Source organism: Lutra lutra, chromosome 6 (assembly GCF_902655055.1).
Source record: "Lutra lutra chromosome 6, mLutLut1.2, whole genome shotgun sequence".
NCBI lineage: Eukaryota > Metazoa > Chordata > Mammalia > Carnivora > Mustelidae > Lutra > Lutra lutra.
This window is the reverse complement of record NC_062283.1, coordinates 130156002-130179249: the sequence shown is the minus strand read 5'-3', so window position 1 is coordinate 130179249 and position 23248 is coordinate 130156002. Positions and strand designations below refer to the sequence as shown.

The following is a 23248-nucleotide window of genomic DNA, read 5'->3' as shown; positions in this document are numbered from 1 at the left end:
CTTTTAGTTGCCTTTCAAGGCCAATTTGCAGGATGCAGTTAGAATGGCGTGAGAAGGAATTCAGGACACATGCCTTTAAATGTAAAATTTCAACACACATATCTGGACCCACCCTGCTTCACATGGGCCCTGAGAATTATATAAAAAGGGTAGAATAAAATCTTTTGATTGACCTATACCATAATTTGATTTAAAAAGGTAAAATATACACTAGCAACCTTTTGCCTGAATTTATTTAATTGTTCTGAAACTTTGTAAATAAAGGAAAAAGAATTCTCTGTAACAATCTTCTTCCCCACCACCTTCCCAGAGTAGGCTATGAAGATCTGGGCCCCTGAGTAGTGGTCTTTTCCTAACAGTTAAGTGTCTCCTGAAATAATAAACACATAAAAAATAAAAAATACTCAGTGTCTGCTCCAAGAGACCATCTTCGCCCAAGATACAACAGGTCTATCCTTCCCCTTTCCTCACAAGGTCCCCTTCCATGGAAGAAAGAGGAGCTTCATCTTTTCAATACACAAGATTTTTCTCAAGTTTATTTCTCAAGCAAAGTAAGTAAAACTTAAGTGGAAGCCTTAGCAGAATTTCAAATAGAGATGATAGGTTACTGGGACCTTGACAAGAGTCCCTATTACCCAGGATGAATTTCCCTACTACCAGGGATGACATTTTTGCCCTGTCAGAGGATCTTAGTTGATCTTAAACCTTATCGATCTGAAGAGCTTTATTTCTCTAACAACAACTGCAGACTGGATTCATCTCTCTGGTTTAAAGATTACAAATCTAAACTAGTTCTAAGTAAGTAAGTCATTAGCTTTTGAGAAAAGTACTCACAAAATGGCTGGTAGTTATAAATAAAGACTTTCTCTTCCCCCTCACTGAAAAATGATTCTTTTTTAGTTATCTTAAAAACTGAGATAAGTCAGAGACCACTTACAGGACGATTAAGAAATTACGCTAAAAGTTATATATATTTTTTTTCTAAAGATTTTATTTATTTATTTGACAGACAGAGATCACAAGTAGGCAGAGAGGCAGGCAGAGAGAGAGGAGGAAGCAGGCTCCCCGAAGAGCAGAGAGCCCGATGCAGGGCTCGATCCCAGGACCCTGGGATCATGACCTGAGCTGAAGACAGAGGCTTTAACCCACTGAGCCACCCAGGCGCCCTAAAAGTTATATTTAATTTGGGTTTGTCTCAAGATTTACAGTCAATAAATATGTTGAATATCCACTGAGTAACGAGAATCCCAGAGCTTTTAAAAGACAGAATTCGGGGTGCCTGGGTGGCTCAGTGGGTTAAAGCCTCTGCCTTCAGCTCAGGTCATGATCCCAGGGTCCTGGGATCAAGCCCCGCATCAGGCTCTCTGCTTGGCAGGGAGCCTGTTTCCCCTTTCTCTCTGCCTGCCTCTCTGCCTACTTGTGATCTCTGTCTGTGAAATAAATAAATAAAATCTTTAAAAAAAAAAAAAGAATTCATATCAATACTGAATTTGCAACAAGGTCTTTCTCATTTATATGAATGTGCACGTTATATATATTTCTTTCCTCTGTTGAGTATATTATTATATAATACAGATGTCACGGTTACAGAAATTCACTTTGTTGCCCAAATAGATCAGAAATGGCAATCACAGGTGGGCAATGAGTACTAGGGCTAGAAATTCTCTCACATCGTACTTTCTTGGATCATGGTAGTATTACTTCGTTTTCCTTGCCCCACATACTAACCTCCCCTCAGTTTAAAAAAAACTTAATTCTCTTCTGTGTGACTTTCACAAAACATCCCTCAAACTGGTTTCTGTTCTGCTTCCAGCAACAGTTGACAGTCCTCTCTGTATTTCCAGTTTTGCTTTAGCATCCTTCTAAGTGCAAATTTCGAGCCAAGGCCCATAAAAGGCACATGACATATACGGACGAGTATTTCCCTTCATGAGACTGTTAAATGAGTTCCGAGTCTGTGAACAGTCTTTTAAAATGTGAAACAGGCAGAGAGGAAAATATGAAGTATTTTAACATGTGAAAAGGCCAATGAGTCTGGACGTGTCTGGATACTTACTCTCTCACACAGCTCTTCAAATGTGCAGTCGGCAACAGTTCCACAGGCTTTATTCAGCCGCAGCTCTCTGCCTTGCACTTTTAGAATCCTTGGTCTAGTTACTATGGGAACATGAACAAAGACTCAATCTTGTCTGGATAATTACTATAAAATTCATCTCTTACAGATAGGAAATGCATAGCTTGATGAATAATAGCACATGATTCAACACATAAATTAGACAAAATGCTGATACAATGACTGCCACTTGAGCGTGGCATCAACCCATATACAGCAATGGAACTTATTAATTGGTCAGTGGAGATTGGGCATTGTGTTCTAAATGTATTCTCTTTCAAGAGAAATTAACTTACGTACAATCATTTTGTTTCTGAGCCAGCTCATCAAACAACTTATCCATGACAGCCTCCACATCAGCTTCACTTGTGCTACAGTGAAAAGAATAATAGAATATGAAATTAATAACACTCCAAGCCACATCAAACAGCTGTCTCAGCCTGCTTAGCTTTTTGCCCATAAAAAAAGAGAACAGGATGTTATGCTCTAAATACAAACATTAGATTTCGAATACACTTAAAAGCAGAGAATATTAACTCTCAGGTAGATGATTCGGCCTTATTTGCATACACTGAAAGACTTCTGTGCTTCTGGCTGTTTCCAGTAATGAGACGATACAGGCAGAGTAAATCCATTAATACTATGTGTACACAATGAGAAGAAAGGCTTCTGGCTCTCTCTTGCATGCAAAACAAGAGCAAATAGACAAGGCAGTCAAGCATCCAGCAAAGTATCCTTTGAAATCTCTACTGAGAGGGTACATGTGAAATTAAATATTGAAGCTGCTTAAAAAAAAAAAAAATCAAGTCAAGCCACTGACTGAGAGGATCAAACATCCAGAATTAAATTACCAGTTTCGAAATACCGAGTTGATCTGCACATCAATAACTTTATCGGACTTAGAGTACAGGGACAATTATAGACCACACAGTTTCTTTCCAAAGTGTCCTCGTCAGAAATTCAGGAAAACTCTCTCCTTCTCCAATGCCTACCGCTGCAGCTCCTACAAAGTTAGCCTCATCAAAGAATCCTTTGTATTCTAATTACAAATCACCATATGGCTTAGGGAACCCACAAATACTAATGTGATAACACTATGCCCTTTCTTCCTATCACTTTTTTTTCAAAAGGGGTTTGTAAATTAACTGTCAATAAAATAAAATAACTGGCAGAAGAAATAAATGCTGTTAAAAAAGAACTTCAAATGTAAATGTAAGTTTTCTTCAACTTTACATACAAACTTTAAAATGATGACCTGCCAATATGCTTAATTTTGAAATACAAATCACTCATATCTAGGGGTGGAAGCTAATAAACTCAATTCTGGACATTCACCTTAATGAAGTCTTTTTGAAAACCAAGATGACAAATCATTTTTTCTTTAAGTTCAAACAAAACCAAACTCATTTCTCCCTTGAGATAATTATCAGGTGGCATGCATTTAACACACAAGCACCTAATTCTTCAACTGTTGTACAGCAAATGCATTTAAAATGCAGAATAGCACACTGTCACTATGAAGGGTTTGGAAATGTCACCTTCCAAGTGATAACCATTCCACCTCAAAGAATCTTAAAAACATCATCTGCAATGGTTAACTTTGCAGGGGAAATTCTATTTGACTTAGGGAAAGCCTTGTATGACATTTGAATAGGGTAGTATTACAATAATAAAATGACACTACAGAAAGTGATCATAGAGACAAAAAAACAATTTTTTAAAAGATTTTATTTATGTATTTGACAGACAGAGATCACAAGTAGGCAGAGAGGCAGGCAGAGGGCAAGGGTGGGGTGGGGGGAGCAGGCTCCCTGCTGAGCAGAGAGCCCAACTCAGGGCTCTATCCCAGGACCCTGAGATCATGACCCGAGCTGAAGGCAGAGGCTTTAACCCACTGAGCCACCCAGGCACCCTAGACAAAAAACAATTTTAAAGGTACAAAGAAATCACACAAGCCAATGTAAATGTCAGGGCCATCCCAAGCACATGTATGTTTACGTGGCTTCGCCAGTATTATTCTTGAGAATTTATTTGAAATTGTTTCCACCTTGTAATGGTGGTGTAAACATACACACCTATTGGAGAACCAAAGGTACTAAAATTTTTAAGGGATATAAAACAGAAGGAGCAAAGTCAGCCACCCAGGTTATCTGCTGGCTTTCAGAAAGTTAACTTCTCCTTCAGATAGGCATGTTACCCGACAGAGGGGGAGAAATGAATTCTGAAAAATAACTAAGACAGAACACAGTTATATTTCTAAAAGCATATTTGGTGAACAAACAAAAGCTTACGAACATCCTCAATGGTGATTTCCCCTTTACACCGTGCTCTAATATACTATAAAATTAAAATGTGGCTCACAAGACTTCAGTCAGGCCACACCTTCTACATCATCTATGTAATTACTATATATGATTTCACTTATAGTGAGATTATATGTGAAATGGCCTAATTATTTTACTATAGTAAAAAATTCTAAATGGGGCCTCTGGGTGGCTCAGTCGATCTAGCATCTGACTGGGTTTCGGCTCAGGTCATGATCTCAGGATCATGAGTTTGAGCCCCATGTGGAGCTCTACACTGAGCATTGAGTCTGCTTAAGATTCTCTTTCTTGGGACACCTGGGTGGCTCAGTCAGTTAAGCGGCTGCCTTCGGCTCGGGTCATGATCCCAGTGTCCTGGGATCGAGTCTCACATTGGGCTCGCTGCATGGCGGGGAAGCCTGCTTCTCCCTCTGCCTCTGCCTGCCACTCTGCCTGCCTGTGTACTCTCCTGCCGACAAACAAATAAAAAAATAAAATCTTAAAAAAAAAAAAGATTCTCTTTCTCTCTTCCTCTGCCCCTCCACCAGCGCACACTCTCTCTCAAAAAGAAATAGATAAATAAATAAAATTCTATTAAATTATCATAAAAAGTTACCCAGAAGTTACAAGATTCAAAATAAAAATTTTTACTGGTGTTAAATGGACTAAAAAGAAATATTTGCAAAAGTAGTTTATGTAACCTACAACTGAACAGTCTGTTATCCATCTAAGCCAAATTGTACTTGACCTCTGGGAGTAAGTTCTATTGACCAGTTGAAGGGCAGAAACCTCAGCTTCATATTGTCTTAAAAGTGGGAGGGGCTAGTATGTGTCTTGATTTTATTAACTATATCTCTGTATTGACATGAGATAAGATGAGGATGCTGTGAAAGAAATCCTTACAAGAAATGAACTTATTCATAATCCCTTAACCGATACTTCACAAGAAAACACTAGACTTTTCATACTCTACTCAGACAGATTTCCCTACTTAAGGGGACGCATTAATCAGAGCTCATGAACTTTTCTGAAGGATGAGAATTAGGAAAGTGAAAGGAGAAATTAAAATTTACCTGTCCATATTAGCTTAAAAGATTCAGATTTTTACTCATTATCCAGGTTTGTATCTGGTTTAAACATCTTTGAGTACGTTTTGTAATTCTACTTAAAAATGTAGATGATTCTGAACGATTTCCCTGTGTCACACAGGGATTAACAAAAAGCTGTATTATATAAGCAACTAGTATGCAACAGTTCACCTATATCACCCCGCCTTCCCACGCAGTATTTGCTATTATCCCATTTTTACAGAAGAGAAAACTGAGACTCAGAGAATTAAGCCCTCACTTATCTAAGATCTGAATATAGAAAATTTTTAAATTGCTGTACAACAAAGTATTATAAATAAAATATATAGGCATATCAAACAGTAGCAACATGTATGGCATTTATTATCAATGTATTAAAAATTAATACAATGTTAATAACACAAATAGAAAAACTGACAAAGGTTCTGAAAAGAAAAACTGCATTTAAAAATAGCTCGATGAAAAAAAAATAAAAATAAAAATAGCTTGATGGCCAAGAAGCCATCATGTAAAACCATTCATTCACTAGTGATAACAAATGCAAAGTAAAATCATGCAATACTATTCTTTTATCTAAACTGGCAGAGATGAGGAAAATCTAGACCAAGCATACTTAAGGGGAAAAGAGAGCCTCTTCACATACTACTGGGAGGGGTATAAAATCGGTACAAGATTTCAGGGCAACCGAATAATATGTGACAAAAACATTTAAAACATGCATACCACATCACCCAGCTGTTCCGCTCATAAGGATTTTACCTATGGAAATAACAATGGTTAACAACTACAAGGATGTTCGTTGTGACACTTCTAACATCAAAAAAGTGAGGAAAAAAAAAACCCTATGTCCCACAATGGGGACTAAGAAGTACATTTGAATATACTCACACAATGAAACATTATGCAGTTTTTGAGTACGACTCTTCCCTCTTGTCCTGGAACTGCAGTTAAGGTCCAAAGTTGATGGCTAGAAGTGCTTAGTGGCCCCAAGTTTCTAAAGAGAGGCACGAGTGTGCCACTAATGGCTGGATCCAGACTCCTGCCCCTATGGTTAAATCATGAAGAGAACCAGCCCTATTCCAAATGCCACACCCTTCTCCTTCACCAGCCCCTCCTCTTTACCATACCACACTGTCTTCCTAAAAGGAGAAAAGGAATCAGGAGTCTTTATGTCTAGTGTCTGTGATAAGAGCCTTTCTCTCCCCTTCTTCCCCTTAGGACTTTTTCTTCAGGTTGATTTCTAGTTCCATAGTGTCGTGGTCAGAAAAGATGCATGGTATGACTTCAACCTTTTTGAAATTTTTGAGGCTTGTTTTGATCACCTAATATGTGATCTATTCTGGAGAATGTTCCACGTGCACTTGAAAAGAATGTGTATCTGCTGTTTTAGGATGGAATGTTCCGAATATATCCATTAGATTCATCTGGTCCAGGGTGTCATTTGAAGCCACTGTTTCCTTGTTGATTTTATGTTTAGATGATCTATATATTGACATAAGTGCCTTCCCCTTAGGAGAGAAGAGGGTGATTTACCTTCCCCCAAAGACAAGTGATGGGAGGAAAGGGTTCTCTATACAAGTCACCTGGAAAGATTAGGGGAGTCTGAAAAAAAAAAAAAAAGAATCTGGCATTGTTGTCTTTAATTGGATGAGCAGAACCTTGGTAGATTGAGAAATCAGAAGGTGGCAGGTGGGGTGCTAAGCCAACATGAAGCAAGTCAGTTCTCACTAAAAATCCTCCAAAGGTTTAGCACTGCTAGATATACTTGAAGTTACAGGTGAGGGGGGACAGGCTGGAAATGGGGGGGTTCACTGGAAAATAAGACAAAGGCAGTTCTTTTGATGCCCTGCCCTTACTTGGACAGCAAGAGTCCTGAACACCTCCCCCACTCCAGCTGAAACTGGTAAGTTCATCATCTGGGTCAATTTTAACAATGAAGAAAGGGGGAGAGATACCATACTGAAATCCTACATATTAAATAAATAGTGAAACCAACAGTCCCTCCCTCTTCAGTACCCAGAACCCTACCAGCCAAAGTTCTACCGTAGGAAGTAGAAAGATTGAAGGAAACACTCTGGAGGACTCTGAATAGCCCAAAGAAAGACTTGCAGATACTGACATCTGGGGTCTCTTCAATGGAAAATCTGACCTGCCACACCATCTACCACTCTCCATTGAAGCCTACCCATCAGCAAAACCCTATCCATGCACACGGAACTTCTAATCAGCTTTTTAATGCTTCAATCTTGTGAATGGATAACCAACTATCTCTAGGAATTTAAGGAAAGCCCGTAAGATATAAAATAAGGATGAAAAAGGGTAGAAAAAGAGGATCTTGGAGGAAACAAAGACAAATACACTCTAATACACCTAAAGAGAAGAAGATATTACGTGCTATAAACTAAAAGAACAATTAGTGCGTAAGAGAGAGCTCTAAATATGACTGTTAAATAAATTCAGGAAAAGTATTAGAATAAAAAGTTGAAGTAATCTTTCAGAAAATAGAACAAAAAGAACAAAAACTAGAAAACAGAAGGGAAAATAGAAGAATGAGAAAATACATCCAGAAGGTCCAAAATCTAACCAGGAGAAGCTCCAAAGACTATGGAGAAAAAAAATAAAAGGAGCAGCAATGAAAAAATTAAATTCTAAGATTAACTTAATTAATTTAATTAATTAAATTCTAAAATCAATTTTTCTAAGTTGCCTAGAACTGAAGAGCATGAATATCTACAGTGAAGGAGTCCAGGGGACACCCACGACAAAGAATGGGAGAAAAGGTTCCATTCCAAGGCATATTAGCAGGAAACTTAAGAAACCAGGAATAAAGAAAGAATATCCTAGAAGCTTCAAGAGGAATAACAGGTTAGATATAAAAGGTCAAGAAACTGATTTGTATCCATGCTCATGAAACTTTGCATCTGTAATAATGGAAGCACAAAGAGAACGGTAAGCGTCTAAATTTTCTAAAGGGAAGTTATCGTCAAACTAACCATGCCAGGTCAAACTATCAAACGAGCAAAATAAAGACATTTTTGGGCAGGTGAATTCTCAGAAAAAGCTATTTCCCATCCAGCCTTCTTCATAAGATACTAGGTGGGTTGGGCTCTCTCAGAATAGGGAGAAGAGTTCTGGGTCTAGTAGGACCTAATAAGCTCTACCTGCCATTGGCCCTCCTGCCTATGGCAGCTGTTACGAACAGACAAAATACAAAAACAGGTGACCTGAAGGCACTGGGCAGTGAACAGAACTGAAGAGAGTGGACACTTGAGAGAAGGGAAAAACGGGGTGAATTACCCATTTTACAGCTTTCAGACTGAAGTCAATCAAGTCAGGACTGCTCAGGGCATCTCCAACTCCAACAGAAAACCTGCAGTCCTGGCTTGAAGAACCAAAGGCCGGCTGGGGGTAACCACACAGGTGGGAAATCCAGGGGAATCCCCACAATTGTTTCCAAAGTCCCGGAAGATACTAATCTTGAAAATTCCTGAAATCATAAGTTATTCTGTATATCACAATACTAATAAACAGTGAATCACTTTTCTATTACGGGGTTATACTAAAAGCTTCAGCAGTTTTCTATGGAAAAAAAGGCATAAAAATAAATTCATGGCTCATCACTATTACAAATCAATATACTATGACATGTATTTCTGTACTATGTATATTGTGATATATTTCAATAAGATAAAAATGATCTCTACCAGATACATTTTTGATAGTAGTAAATATTAACATTACTAACATAACATAACATATTAACATTAACACAAAATAAATGCAAGATAAAATTATTTTAAAATTTAAGTACCTCCAATATTTAATATAGAAAAGTTATTTTTCAAATTAAAGGTTTTTAAAACACACAGCATAATTATCATATCAGATAGTCCTGATCTCTGCTGGTTGACAACTATTCCAGATACAGGAAAATGTCATTTGGCATTGACATTGATCAAATCATTAAGTGTGTATCCTAAATCATTTTCAAGTTGGGCATTAGGGTACATACTGCTTTATATAAACTCATTTCCCTTATTAACATGTGTCTGGCTTTGTTTACTCACTACTATCTACCCAAAGGCCCTATCCCCAAACACAGTCTCACTGGGGATTTGGACTTCACCTATGAATTTTGAGGGAATATAATTCAGTCCTTAATAATGAGCCTTGGGGCGCCTGGGTGGCTCAGTGGGTTAAAGCCTCTGCCTTCGGCTCAGGTCATGATCCCAGGGTCCTGGAATCGAGCCCCACATCGGGCTCTGCTCAGCGGGGAGCCTGCTTCCCCCCCCCCCCGCCTCTGCCTGCCTCTCTGCCTACTTGTGATCTCTGTCAAATAAATAAATAAAATGTTTAAAAAAAAATAATGAGCCCTTCCGTAGTTTACAATTCAGGGTTACTATGCATAGGGCTATGTGAACATCCTAGCACATGCCTTTTAGTAAACTTTTGTATACATGTCTGTTGGGTGTATAACTAGGAGCCGAATTACTGCTCATAGGGTATACCAACGTTCAGCTTAGTAAATACTGCCAAACAATTTTCCAAAGTGGTGGTAGCAGTTTACTCTCTTACCAGCATGTACAAAAAGTTCTACTTGTTCCACATCCTTGCCTACACTTCCTTTTTCCATTTCTTCCATTTTAGTAATTTTAGTGGACATATTAAGAATGATTTTAAGGTTAGTTGCCTCAAATTATTTTTAGAAATGCATGGGTCACAAAAATACAAATATAATTAACACAACAGTTAATCCAGAAGCATTTTCTTAGTAAGATGCCATTATGATAGACATAAAATTTAAAAACCACTCTTAAAAACACTAAGATCTCTTGACATTTTTAAGTAGGAAATTTCAAGAACATAACATTATTGCAAAATTTTCAGCTGGAGAAAATGACTTTAACCTCAAAATAGGAAAAGAATTTAAAAATGGAGGAAAAACTGGAGTAATGGGAATGAGTCTACGACTCTAGGGCCCTACTAGTCAGTTTTCCAGGGAAACAATTAAAAAAGGCAGCAACATTACCTTATACTAAAAATCTATACTCAAAAATACAACCATGCCTGTGAAGCTCCAAAGGAGGACCAGGGTCAGATGGTTTTAAAGAAAAATCAAGTGTTTGGGACACAAGACCCACGGTTGGCAACAGGCATATTCAGAAATGAAAGGTACAGAAAACACTCAAGGATATCAATCATACAAAATACAAACAGCGATTATTAAGTTATAAACATAATTTAAAATTATTCCAGCCTAACTAGAAGTCAAGAGCAGTTGCATGAGAAAGCTGCAGCCTAAAGACGGCGCTAAATTAAGTGGGTTTTTTTTTTTCAGTGTAGAAGGGAAGCTAAATTCAGAGCTTTCTTTCCGGGCTACAAGAATATCATGTCACATAGCGAGGAAGAAAATGTTCTGTTCAGCGTTGTGTAGTTCAATGTTAACCACAAAGTGGCATATCTTAAGAAAGAGTGCCTTGGGGAGCATCAGTATGATCAGGAGAAAATACAGGAATTAAGCTCAGAGGCTATGAACAGTAGCCCCTTGCCTCTAGGAGAACAGAAACATAAGCTCCTACAATGGAGCAGGGATAAAGAATTTAAGTGACTTCCTTCGATTCTGGGTCATTCCCCCACCAGTGCAGTGCTACTGTGTGGCAGTGTTTGGGGCGGATAAAATGTGAAACAGAAAATCTGCCCATTGATAATCAAAAGTAAGAGAATTAAAGTCATTTCTGAAGAAAAAGCAAAGTCACTCTTTCCAAATGGTTTTTGTTCGGGGGGTGGAGGGGATGGGGTCCAAGTGGAGTGCAGACCATTTTTCTTTGTTCTGTAATGCCCTGGTAAAATACACCCATTTCACTGCTTCTGTCTCTTTTTGCTAAGCTCAGAAACTGCAGGGGACGGGCAGGTTTCTATTTTCTGTTAAGTAGTACCACTGTGTCTTTAAGTCAGAAAAGCCCTGGAATCAACCACTGTTCCGTTGCCAGGAAATTTGGCATCAACTCCTACAGGAAACCTGTGAGTACAGTACACTGGATTAAAAGCCTGATTGCTTTTGGAAGTATGAGAATCATGCTTTATTTCTCCATATTAAATTAGTAAACAGAGAGGAAAGTAATCAGTCATTCCAATTTTAAGAAAATTTCTATAGCTGAAATCAGGCACTCAACACAAAACTTAGACGGAGAAATAGAACATGTCCAAAAAAAGACCTTATTATTGTTGGATCATTTGAAATTCTCAACAAAAATCCCAAAAGAAGTGGAGGTTTCTAGAAGAGGGTCACACATGAATTTAAATGGAAATTAATTTCTTCAAGAACCTCCCACTTCATTAGGATTGACTCAGAGGAACAGAATGCTACCCACACTTTGCCCCTTTATCCCCTTTTTAAAATCAACAGCTTGTTAGGGTATCAACAAGTAGAATAGGGTTGGCTTTCCTTGGTCCCTCTCTCTCCATGTTCTCTATTCCAGAGAGCCAAAGTTGATTCAACGAGGGAGAAATTTCCCCTTCCTCTTAGAGTTCTTGCGCCAAACTGCCCTGGCAGGGAGCCCTCTCACTCTACTGATTCCTTGTGCATTCATGCTGTACAGCTCTTTGTGCTCTTACCAAACATAATCTGGGGCTGGAGGCAGGTCTAAGATTAAGTTGGTTTATATTTGCCTTAATATAAAACAGACTTGGTTGCATTTCAAATCCTGTAGGTTTGTTTTACATAACGGAATCAGTTGTTAGAATGGATTTGGTCCTACTATTTATCTTCTCAATCATTCAAAGGCTTAATTGACTGCTCAGAGATCTATTTCAATCTCTAAATTTCCCACCGTTCTCAGTCACCAGGAGAGTAACTTACCTGGTTCCATTAATCTTGACCTGTGTATAATGCAGAAAGTGGGACCTAGCACCTTTTGCTCTCAAATTCCAGACCTTCACTCCCTCTTTTCAGCCCCAAACTCCATATAAAATTTCTACCAAATCTAAATATAGCATTTCCACCCCCCACCTAGTAAGTCAGTGGTGGAACATGCAGAATTACAACTTGGTAGATACAATAATATTTCCTTTTCATAAACTTTTAAAAAAGCTAGAATGGACTGAAGATTATGAAAATAAATAAATAAAAATGAGAAGGAGGCTAGAGAGTAAGAAGCTCTGACTCCTTTTCAGAAGAAGAGAATCGTCCCATCCACCTTGGAAAGAGAAGCCAAGGGAGTTTTAATGGTTAAAAAAGTACACAGCAAGGAACTAAAGACCTTGGGCATTTGCCAGATCAGCTTTTATAATGGTGAAGATTGACCTTTATTTATAAATTTATAAATGACCTTTATTTCAAATGTGATCTATTTGAAGATGAAATAAGAATTCTAAGGAAATCTAAGAACTTTATTCTGTACTTTTATATGTATAAGCACACATATCATTTACTCACGTACATATTGGGTATTAGCTTATTTACACCCTATTAGATGATTAGAGCCGTGCTGCTGAATACTTTGTCAGTGTGTTCAGTGGGAAATGGTGGGCCAGCTCTATTCTGGTCCTTGTCTGGCCTGCTGGAAATAAACACTGTGATATGCTATTGTCAAATGACTGTTCGATAAAGGAATGGAAGATAAAAGGTCTGCTGAGCTGACTGATGGAGTCTGAGAGTAAAGTCCATACAAGATGAACTTCTTTGGCTGCTGTTATGAATTCTTAGGCAGTATTTCAAATAGCTTCAAACTCTTGAAATTATTAATTCAGTACTCCCTAAGTTAAGACAGGATTAATAAATTTTTTAATGTGCACCTGAATTAGGTCAAATATACAATTTTGTGATTTTTAACAGACATGATAAACAGCCTACCCGACTCTGCCCTACAAGATATAAAGAGAAAGTTGTTGTTTATTAATGTAAAATTGTAAGTTTGTAATGTCACAGTGCCTTACTCATTCATAAACTATCAATAGGCATTCTTATAAGAAAGATACTGTGCATCTGCATTTGAGAACCAACTATACTTTTCCACCATCGAGCCCAGGGCGCTTGTGGCTCAGTCAATGGTTAAGCATCTGTCTTTGGCTCAGGTCAGGACCCCAGGGTCCTGGGATCGAGCTCTACGTCAGGCTCTCTGCTCAGTGGGGAGTCTGTGTCTTCCTCTGCCTCTCACCCTGCTATCTTATGCTCTCTCTTATTCTCTCTTGGTCTCAAAGAAATAACTAAAATCTTAAAAAAAAAAAAAGCAGAGGTTGTTTGACCGAATAAAAAAGCAAGCTCCAACAATACATTGTCCATAGGAGATATCCTTCAGGGTCCAAGATACAACTAGGTTGAAAGTAAAGGACAAGAAGAAAGACATATTAACGCAAATAGCCACCACTACTAACATCAGACAATACAGACTTTAAGATAAAAAATGTGATTAGAGATTAAAAGGGACATTTCATAATGATAAAGTTTCAATCCATCAGGATAATATAGCAATTACAAACATAGGCCCCTAACAACAGAGTCCCAAAATACATGAGGCAAAAACTGACATAAATGAAGACAGAAACAATAACAGTTGGAGACTTCGATATCCAACTCTTTCTTATGATTTTATTTTTAAGTAATCTCTATACCCAAAGTGGGGTTTGAACTTACAACCCAAAGATCAAGAGTCACATGGTCTGCCAACTGAGGCAGCCTGGTACCCCCCAACTTTCAGTAAGGTTAAACAACTAGGTCAAAAGACCAAAAGGCCATATAAAACTTGGACTATACACTAACTAGACCTAAGAGACATCTATATAAATACTCCACCCAATAATAGCAGAATACACATTATTCTCAAGTGTACATGGAACATTCTCTTTTCTTTGTTCTCTCTTTTTAAAAGATTTTATTTTTATTTATTTATTTGACAGACAGAGATCACAAGTAGGCAGAGAGGCAGGCAGAGAGAGAGGAGGAGGAAGCAGGCTCCCTGCTGAGCAGAGAGCCTGATGCGGGACTCGATCCTAGGACCCTGAGATCATGACCTGAGCTGAAGGCAGAGGCTTAACCGACTGAGCCACCCAGGTGTTCATGGAACATTCTCAAGGAAAGATCATATCCTAGGGTCATAAAGCAAGCCTTAATAATTAAAAAGGATTAAATTATATGAAGTCTGTTCCTTATCACAATGGAATGAAATTAGAAATTAATACCAGAAAGTTATTTTGGAAATTCACAAACATGTGAAAATTAAACATACTCCTAAATGACCAATAGGTAAAAGAAAGAAAGAAAACAAAAGAGGGGCGCCTGGGTGGCTCAGTGGGTTAAAGCCTCTGCCTTCGGCTCAGGTCATGATCCCGGCGTGCTGGGGATCGAGCCCCACATCGGGCTCTCTGCTCCGCAGGGAGCCTGCTTCCTCCTCTCTCTCTCTCTGCCTGCCTCTTTGCCTACTTGTGATCTCTGTCTGTCAAATAAATAAACAAAATCTTTAAAAAAAAAAAAAAAGAAAGAAAACAAAAGAAAATTAGAAAATATTTTCAGGTAACAAAAATGAAGACACAACAAACCAAAACTTATGGGACACAGTTAAAGTAGTGCTTAGAAGAAAACGTATAACTTTGAATACCTACATTTTTAAAAAAAGAAGAAAGGAAGTCCGAGTGGCTCAGCTGGTTAAGCAACTAACTTTGGCTTAGGTCATGATCCCGGAGTCCTAGGATGGAGTCCCGCATCGGGCTCCCAGCTCTGCGGGGAGTCTGCTTCTCTCTCTGACCTCTCTCTCTCATGCTCTCTCTCACTCTCTTTCTCTCGCTCTCAAATAAATAAATTAATTGATTAAATTTAAAAGGAAGAAAAATCTCAAACCAATAACCTAGCCTTCCACCATCAGATTCTATACAAAGAAGAAAAACTAAACCTAAAATAAGTGGAAGGAGGGAAATAATAAAGATTGGAGTGGAAAACAATGAAATAGGGAATAGAAAAATAAAACAGCAAATTATTTTTTAAAGTTGGTTCTTTGAAAAAGTGAACAAAATTGACAAATCTTTACCTAGACAGACGAAGAAAGAGTGAAGACAAAAATTATCAAAATCAGGAATGGCAGAGAGAATATTATAAATAAAAAAGATTATAAGGGAATACAATTAACAATTATATACCAGCAAATTAGATCACCTAAATGAAATGGACAAGCTCCTAGAAAGATACAAACTACCAAGAAAATCTAAATAGAAGAGGGAACACTCTCCAATTCATTCTATTAAGCAAGTATTACCTTGATAGCAAAAACTGACAACGACATGAAATCCCTCATGACTATAAACACAAAAATCCTTAACAAAAGAATAGCAAATGAAATCAAGCAACATATTAAAAGGATTATATACCATGACCAAATGGGATTTATCCCAGAAATAACTTAAAATCCAAAAATTAATTAATGAAATATACCTTATCAATAGAATGGACAAGAAAAACATGATCATCTCAATAGACACAGAAAATGCACTTGTCCAAATCCATCACTCTTTCATGATAAAAATACTCAGTAACCAACAATAGAAGGGAAAGTCCAATATAATAAAAGGCATCTGTGAAAAACCCAGAGATAACATCATAATTGATGGTTAAAGAATAAAGTCTTCCCTACTTAAGGTCAGAAACAAGACAAGGGTGTCCATTCTATAATGGAATATACCACTTCTATTTAGCATTGTACCAGATGTTCTATGCAAGTAAATCAGACAAGGAAAGTATAAAAAGCATCCAGATTGGGGAGGGAAAAAAGCATCCAGGCTGGAAAGGAAGGACTAAACTATCTCCATTTGCAGAAGAAATTATCTTTCTTATATTTAGAAAGACCTAGGGAATTAGAAACTATCAGGAACTATAGGAAACTATTAGAACAAATAAACAATGTCAGCAAGGTTGCAGGCTACAAGATCAATATGCAAAAATAGTTTCTTTTTTTGAAGACTATAAAACACTGTTGAAAGGAATTACAAAAGACCAAAATAAATTAAAAGATAGCTGTTAAGGGTTGAATTGTGTCCTCAAAAATGTTAAACACCTAACCTCCAATATTTGCGAATGTGACCTTATTTTGAAATAGGATCTTTGCAGATATAATCAAGATGAGGTCATACTACTTTAGGATAGTCTCTAATGTAATGACTGGTATCCTTATATGAAGAGGAAATGTAGAAACAAAGACACATAGGGAGAATGGCATATGAAGATAGAGGCAGAGATTGGAGTGATGCACCTACAAGCCGAGGAATCACCAGAAGCTACAGGAAAAGCATGGAAGAGATTCTCTTTCAGAGTACCCAGTGGGAACCAACCTGCTAACATCTTGATTTTGGACTGCTAGCCTCAAGAACAATGATAGAACAAGTTTCTGCTATTCCAAGACACTCAATTTGTGGCACTTTGTATGGTAGCCCTAAGAAACTAGTAAAATACTTCACGTGGATGAATCAGAATGTTTGATACTGTATTTCCCAATGTGATTTACAGATTCAATACAATCCTTATAAAAATTCTAACTGGCTTTGTGTTGTAGAAATTGACAAGAGGATTGTAATATTCTTATGGAAATTCAAAGAATACAGAATAAGTCAAACAATCTTGGGAAGAAAAAAAAGAAGACTTTTTGATTTCAAAACTTACTACAAAGCTATAGCAATCAAGAGAGGATGACACTGACATAAAGATAGACAAACAGATTGATGGGATATAATTGAGACCAGAAATAAACCCTTATATTTACAGTCAATTAATTTTCAACAATGGTATTGCTACAATTCAATACAGAAAGAATAGTCTTTTGAACAAATGATGCTGGGACTACTAGATATCCACATGCAAAAGAATGAAGATAGACCACTATATCACATCACATAGGAAAATTACCTCAAAATTAATCAAATACCTAAATATAAGAGCTAAAACTGTAAAACTATAGATGAAAACATAGGTATAAATATTCACAACCTTGGATTAGATAATGGTTTCTTAAATAGGACACCAAAAGTTTGATAATGAAAGAAAAAAATAAATTGGACAACATCAAAATTAAAGCTTGGCTGCTTCAAAGGACATCACCAACAAAAATAAAAAGATAAACCACAGAATATGGAAAATATACGACAGGGGATCTATATCTAGAATGTATAAAGAACGCTTAAGATCCAATAATGACACAATTTTTAAATGGGCGAAGTATCTGAATAGACTTTTCTCCTGAGAAGATACACAAGGGTCAACAAGCAAATGAAACAATACTCAATGTCATTACCCATCAGAGAAATGCAAATGGAAACCATAATGAGATACCATTTGACATTCGCTAGGATTGTATTTGGGTTGGATTGTTACCCCCAAAAGATATGAAGTCCTAAGTCCAAGCACCTCAACATGTGCCCTTATTTGTAAATAGGGTTTTTATAGATGTAACTGGTAAAGTGGGAGAGCACTTAATCCCATATGATCAATACCCTTATGAGGAGACGCAGAGCAGGACCGTGCGACAATAAAGGCCGAGACTGGATCAACTCATTTGCAAGTCGAGGAACACCACGTACTGATGACAAACAACAGAAATGAGAAGAAGTAAGGGCAAGATTCTCTCTAGAGGTTTCAGAGGAGGCAAGGCCCTGCTGAAAACTTGATTTTGGATTTTTTGCCTCCAGAACTGCAAGTCAATACATTTCTGGTGTTTTAAGCCACCCAGATCATGGTACTTTGTAACAACATCTCTAGGAAACTAAGGCTACAATAACAGAGGTAAGGACAAGCAATGTCACAGATGTGAAGAAACTGGAGCCATCATACACTACTAATGGAGATATAAAATGGTACAGCTGCTTTGGAAAACAGTCTGGAAGTTCTTCAAAAGACTAAATGTAGAACTAACCACACCCAGAAATTCCTCTTCTAGGTCTACACAAGAGAAATAAAAATGTAAGTCCACAAAAAAAAAAAAAACTTGTACACAAATGTTCACAGCAGCATTATTTACAATAGTCAAAAAGCAGAAACAACGCAAATGTCCATCAGCTAATGAGTGGACAAATAAAAGTTCTAGGGGGTATAGCTCAGTGGTAGAGCATTTGACTGCAAATAAAAGTTGTATATTTAATGAGATATTGTTTGGCAATAATAATATGAATCCTTAAAAAATTATGCTAAGTGAAGGAAGGCAATCACAAAGGAACACATCTTACATGATTCCATTGAAATGAAATATTCAGAATGGGTAAATACAGAGAGGAACAAAGTAGATTAGTGGTTGCCTGGGTTGGTTGGTGGTTGGTTGAGTGATAAAAACACTCCACAGTAGACTGGTTCTGGTTGCATAATTCCATGAATATACTAAAAGTCATTAACTATACACTTTAAACGGGTGAACTATATGGCATATGAATTCTATTTCAATAAAGCTATTAAAAATAAGTATAATATCCTTATCACACCTAAAAAAGCTACCACTAATTCTTCAATGTCAAGACATACGCAGTTAGTGTGTGAATGTCTCTGATTGTCGTTTCATACTGTTTTTATTTTTGCTTTTGTCCCTACAGTTTGTTTGATTCAGGACCTAAGTAAGGTCCACACACAGAATTGGTTGCTAAGTTCCTTAAGTCTCTTTTAATCTATAGGTTCTCTCTCTTATTTGTTCAAGAAGCAAGTTATTTATGTCATTAAAAAAATATGCAGTCTACATTTTGAAGAATATATTCCGGTGATGTTATTTAACATATTCCATTGCTCCTTAATATTTCCCGTAAATGGATCAAACTCAGGTTCCATTTCTACTGCAATTATTATAGAACTTAAGATCATTAACTAGTTCCATTAAACGGTGATGGTTTTACAAAATGGTGATATTCTAATTCTTTCACTCTTTTTTCATCTGTTATCTAGAAAACATCTATAAAGATAACCATCCCTCATCAACTATTTTGTTATACTAAAAATCAGTTCTTTTAGAACAGGCAGGAAAGATACCTGATTCTTTTATTTACCGGTTTTCACTATAATGGACTGGAAACTTACACTTCAGATGTGACCTTAATGAAGTAACAGGGCCCAGATTTGCCCTCCAACCTTAAATAACTACAAATTGTCTAAACTGTATGAAACAATGTTTTTTCAGACACTAGATCACAGAAAGCACAGGACAGTGATCCCTGAGGGAAAGAAAACAAATGAGATGAGCTTCCAGGCTTCAGAAGAGGAAACCTAATCAGATCCCAGTGGTCTCTGCGTTGAGAAAACAGATTCAGAATTTGGGGAGGCCATGGCAGCTAGTTTTTGCAAGGCAGAATACTGAAGAGAGAGCTACACCCAAAGACAAAGGTTCCATGATCTGCAAAGGGTCCCTCACAGGTCTTTGAACTGAATAGTTATCTGTCCATGCATGAGAAGAAATGACTCAAGGCCAGAGGCAGGCTATGCCACTGGTGAAGCAGAGCAAAGAACAGGAAAATGGATGACTGTAATTGTCACCAGGAGGCCTGCCATTTGAGAGTCAGAGTGCTCAAAAGTACCCAATGAGAGGACTCTTGGCTTCACTGTCTCCTGTACCCCCAGGCCTCTGGAGTGGGGTGGTAGTAAGGGGGCGGGGAGAGAGGTTGGGCCAAACAAATAAACAACAACAAACAGCACTGGAATCACATAGCATTACTCTTGGAGCTCCTAATGGCCAGAAATAGTTCATATTTCCTCCAGTCATAGTAGATAGCCCTACTAACACATGGAGCATCGAGTAGAGTCCTCAGAAGAGTATTACTTCGATAGTGGGAGTAATTAACCATAGAATAAAGATTACTCTGGTCCCACTTTACAAAGCTTAGCCTTGAAAGGATACAATTATTTCCAAGTGATTAACTGTGTCCTAGAACAAAGCCCAAATTCACAATATTTGGCCTCCAATAAAAATTAACAGGCATGCAAAGAAGCAGGAGAATATAACTTCTAAAAAGGATAAAAACCCGGGAACCTATGTGGCTCAGTTGATTAGGCATTTGACTCTTGATTTCTGTTCAGGTGGTCATCTCAGGGTCCTGGGATCAAGTCCCATGCCGGGCTCCGCACTCAGTGAGGAGTCTGCTTGAGGATTTTTTTCCCTCTCCTCTGTCCCTCCTCCCACTTGCATACACTCTCCAAAATAAAATAAATAATCTTTAAAAATAAAAAGGATAAAAATCAATCAGTAGGAATAGACCCCAAAATGACATATATGGTAGAATTAGGGGGCAAAGACATTGAAACAGTAATTATAAATATTCTCTGTATGTTCACTAAGCTAGAGGAAGGTATGAGGATTTTTTTTTCCTAAGATTTTATTTATTTATTTGAGAGAGAGCAAGAGAGAGCAGAGGGAGAAGGACAAGCAGACTCTGGGCTTGATACCAGGATCCCATGAGACCTGAGCCTAAAACAAACGCTTAATCAACTGAGTCACCCAGGCACCCCAGAAGGTATAAAGATATTAAGAACAGAGAAAGAAGATATAAAGTCTTCTAGAAGTTGAACTTCTAGAAACAAAAACATACCATGTCTGAGATGAACAGTACATGCAATAAGATTAACAGCAGATTACACACTGCCAAAGAAACTACCCAAAATGAAATAAGATTGAAAAAAAGATTAGGGGAAAAAATGAGCAGAGAATCAGGAAGCTGTGAGACAACATACAGAGGTCTCATATAGGTATAACTGGAGTCCCAGAAATTGGAGAGGGGGAGGAGGGACAAAGTATGTTAAGAAATAAGGAATAAAAACTCTCCAAATTTAATTAAAACTATAAATTCACAGATCCAAGAAGTACAACCAACCTTGAGAAAAAGAAACAAACAAACAAAATCACACCAAGGCACATCATAAACAGACAACTTAAAACCAATAACGAAAAGAAAACTGTAGAAGCAGCTAGTGAAAAGACATCTTATGTAAAGAAGGACAAAGAATGATAGATTTCTCATTAGAAACAATACAAGTCAGAAGATAATCAAGCAACAATATTTAAAGTACTGAAAGGGAAAAAAAATCTGTCAACCACAAATTTTCTAGCCAGCAAAAATGTCTTTCAGAAATAAAAACAAAAGACTTTAGAGACACATGAGACATATAAACGATGAGAACATTCACCACTAGCAGAATACCACTACAAGAAATGTTAAAGACTTTCAAAAGGAAGGAAAATGAAACCAAATGGAAATTTCAAACTATACAACAGAATGAACAGCATAAGAAATGGGATCCATCTAATGGTATACATATAAATGTAAAAGAATTTTGTATTTAAAAAAATCTCTAAAAGTTTGTTGACTGTTCAAGCAAAGATAGTAACACCAGGGGCGCCTGGGTGGCTCAGTGGGTTAAAGCCTCTGCTTTCGGCTCAGGTCATGATCCCAGGGTCTTGGGATCGAGCCCCACATCGGGCTCTCTGCTCAGCAGGGAGCCTGCTTCCTCCTCTCTCTGCCTGCCTCTCTATCTACTTGTGTTCTCTGTCTGTCAAATACATTAAAAAAAAAAAAAGTAACACCATATTGTGTAGTATATAACATAAAATACATATAATATTACATAATAAAATACATAATTACATAATAAAATGTAGGGCTATAACAGCACAAAGGCCAGGATACTGAAAATGGAAGTACACTGTTGTAGGGTTTTTATATTGTACATCAAGAGGTATAATGTTACTTGAAAGCAGACTATTATAAGTTAAAGATGCTTACTCTAAACTCTGCAGCAACCACAAAAACAAAAAGAAGAAGGTATAGTAAATAAGCTAATGTGAGAGAAAACGGAATCTTAAAAATGAAATAAGCCAGAAAAAGAGGTAAATGGGATGAACAGGAAAAAAAAAACGATATCACCAAATCCAACCATACCAATAAACACATTAAATTTAAATGGTTTGAACAACCCCCCCTTAAAGAAAGAGTACGTCAGATTGCGTAAAAATAAATTCCCGACTATGTCTTGCTCACAAGAAACCATTTTAAGTAGGACACAGATAAGTTAAAAGCAAAAGGATGGGAAAAAATAGATCATGGAAATGTGAATTTTTAAAAAACTGATGTAGCTACATTAATACTAAGCATAGCTTTCAGAGCCAGATGTGCAGAAAAAGCAATCAAAATATGTATAGTGGGAGGGTGTAAGCCTCCCTTCTCCCCCACCCACCTACCAACCCAAGAATGACGAAGGTGACCTGACGGGCTCCTTATCCTGATCAGGTGCTACTTTTGTCAGCTAATGGGCCCTCAAAAAACCTTACAACTTCAAGTGAAAATATGCTATGTCATCCTCTGTTTTTGTGTCACTATCACCATATAGGTATATTTCTATATCCTTTGCTGCTAAACACATTTTACATTCTTTAACTTATGTGCTATTTTCCCTTCAATACCATCATTACTCCATTGTGACACCATGAAAACTAGTGTCAGAGTAGGAATAATATGAATGTAATAGACTCTAAAAGATGCATGAGGGAATTCAGGGAATTAAAGGGAAAAGAATATAGGGCACCCATATTTGGCTTTCTACCATAGAATCTTTGTTATAGATGATGAGAGAAAAATTGTTTCAATGGGGTATGCACACAGCTTGCCACAGGACTCTGGGCAGGCAGGAAATGAAACAGTCTAAAAGGAAAGGAACTAGACTTGACAATTTCCATTGACTTGACAAATTTCATTGGCAGATGCTTCAGAGGTTCTCCAGTGGGAACTAGAACAGGAAATGACCGACC

The 23248-nt window shown here is 37.4% G+C and overlaps 1 protein-coding gene across 3 annotated transcripts in view; it reads right to left on the bottom strand.

Annotated features, from left to right (window-relative positions):
- AFG1L (AFG1 like ATPase) overlaps window positions 1-23248 on the bottom strand; it is a 231639-nt gene that overhangs the window by 32010 nt on the left and 176381 nt on the right. For all 3 annotated transcript variants that reach the window (XR_007128171.1, XM_047734093.1, XM_047734092.1), the window contains 2 exons: window positions 2414-2484; window positions 2057-2157 (listed from right to left, as the gene is read on the bottom strand). Coding sequence is in view for 2 of the 3 variants with exons in the window: in XM_047734093.1 (XP_047590049.1) it covers window positions 2057-2157; window positions 2414-2484 (172 nt within the window). In the remaining variant the exon portion in view is untranslated. The remainder of the gene's footprint in view (window positions 1-2056; window positions 2158-2413; window positions 2485-23248) is intronic.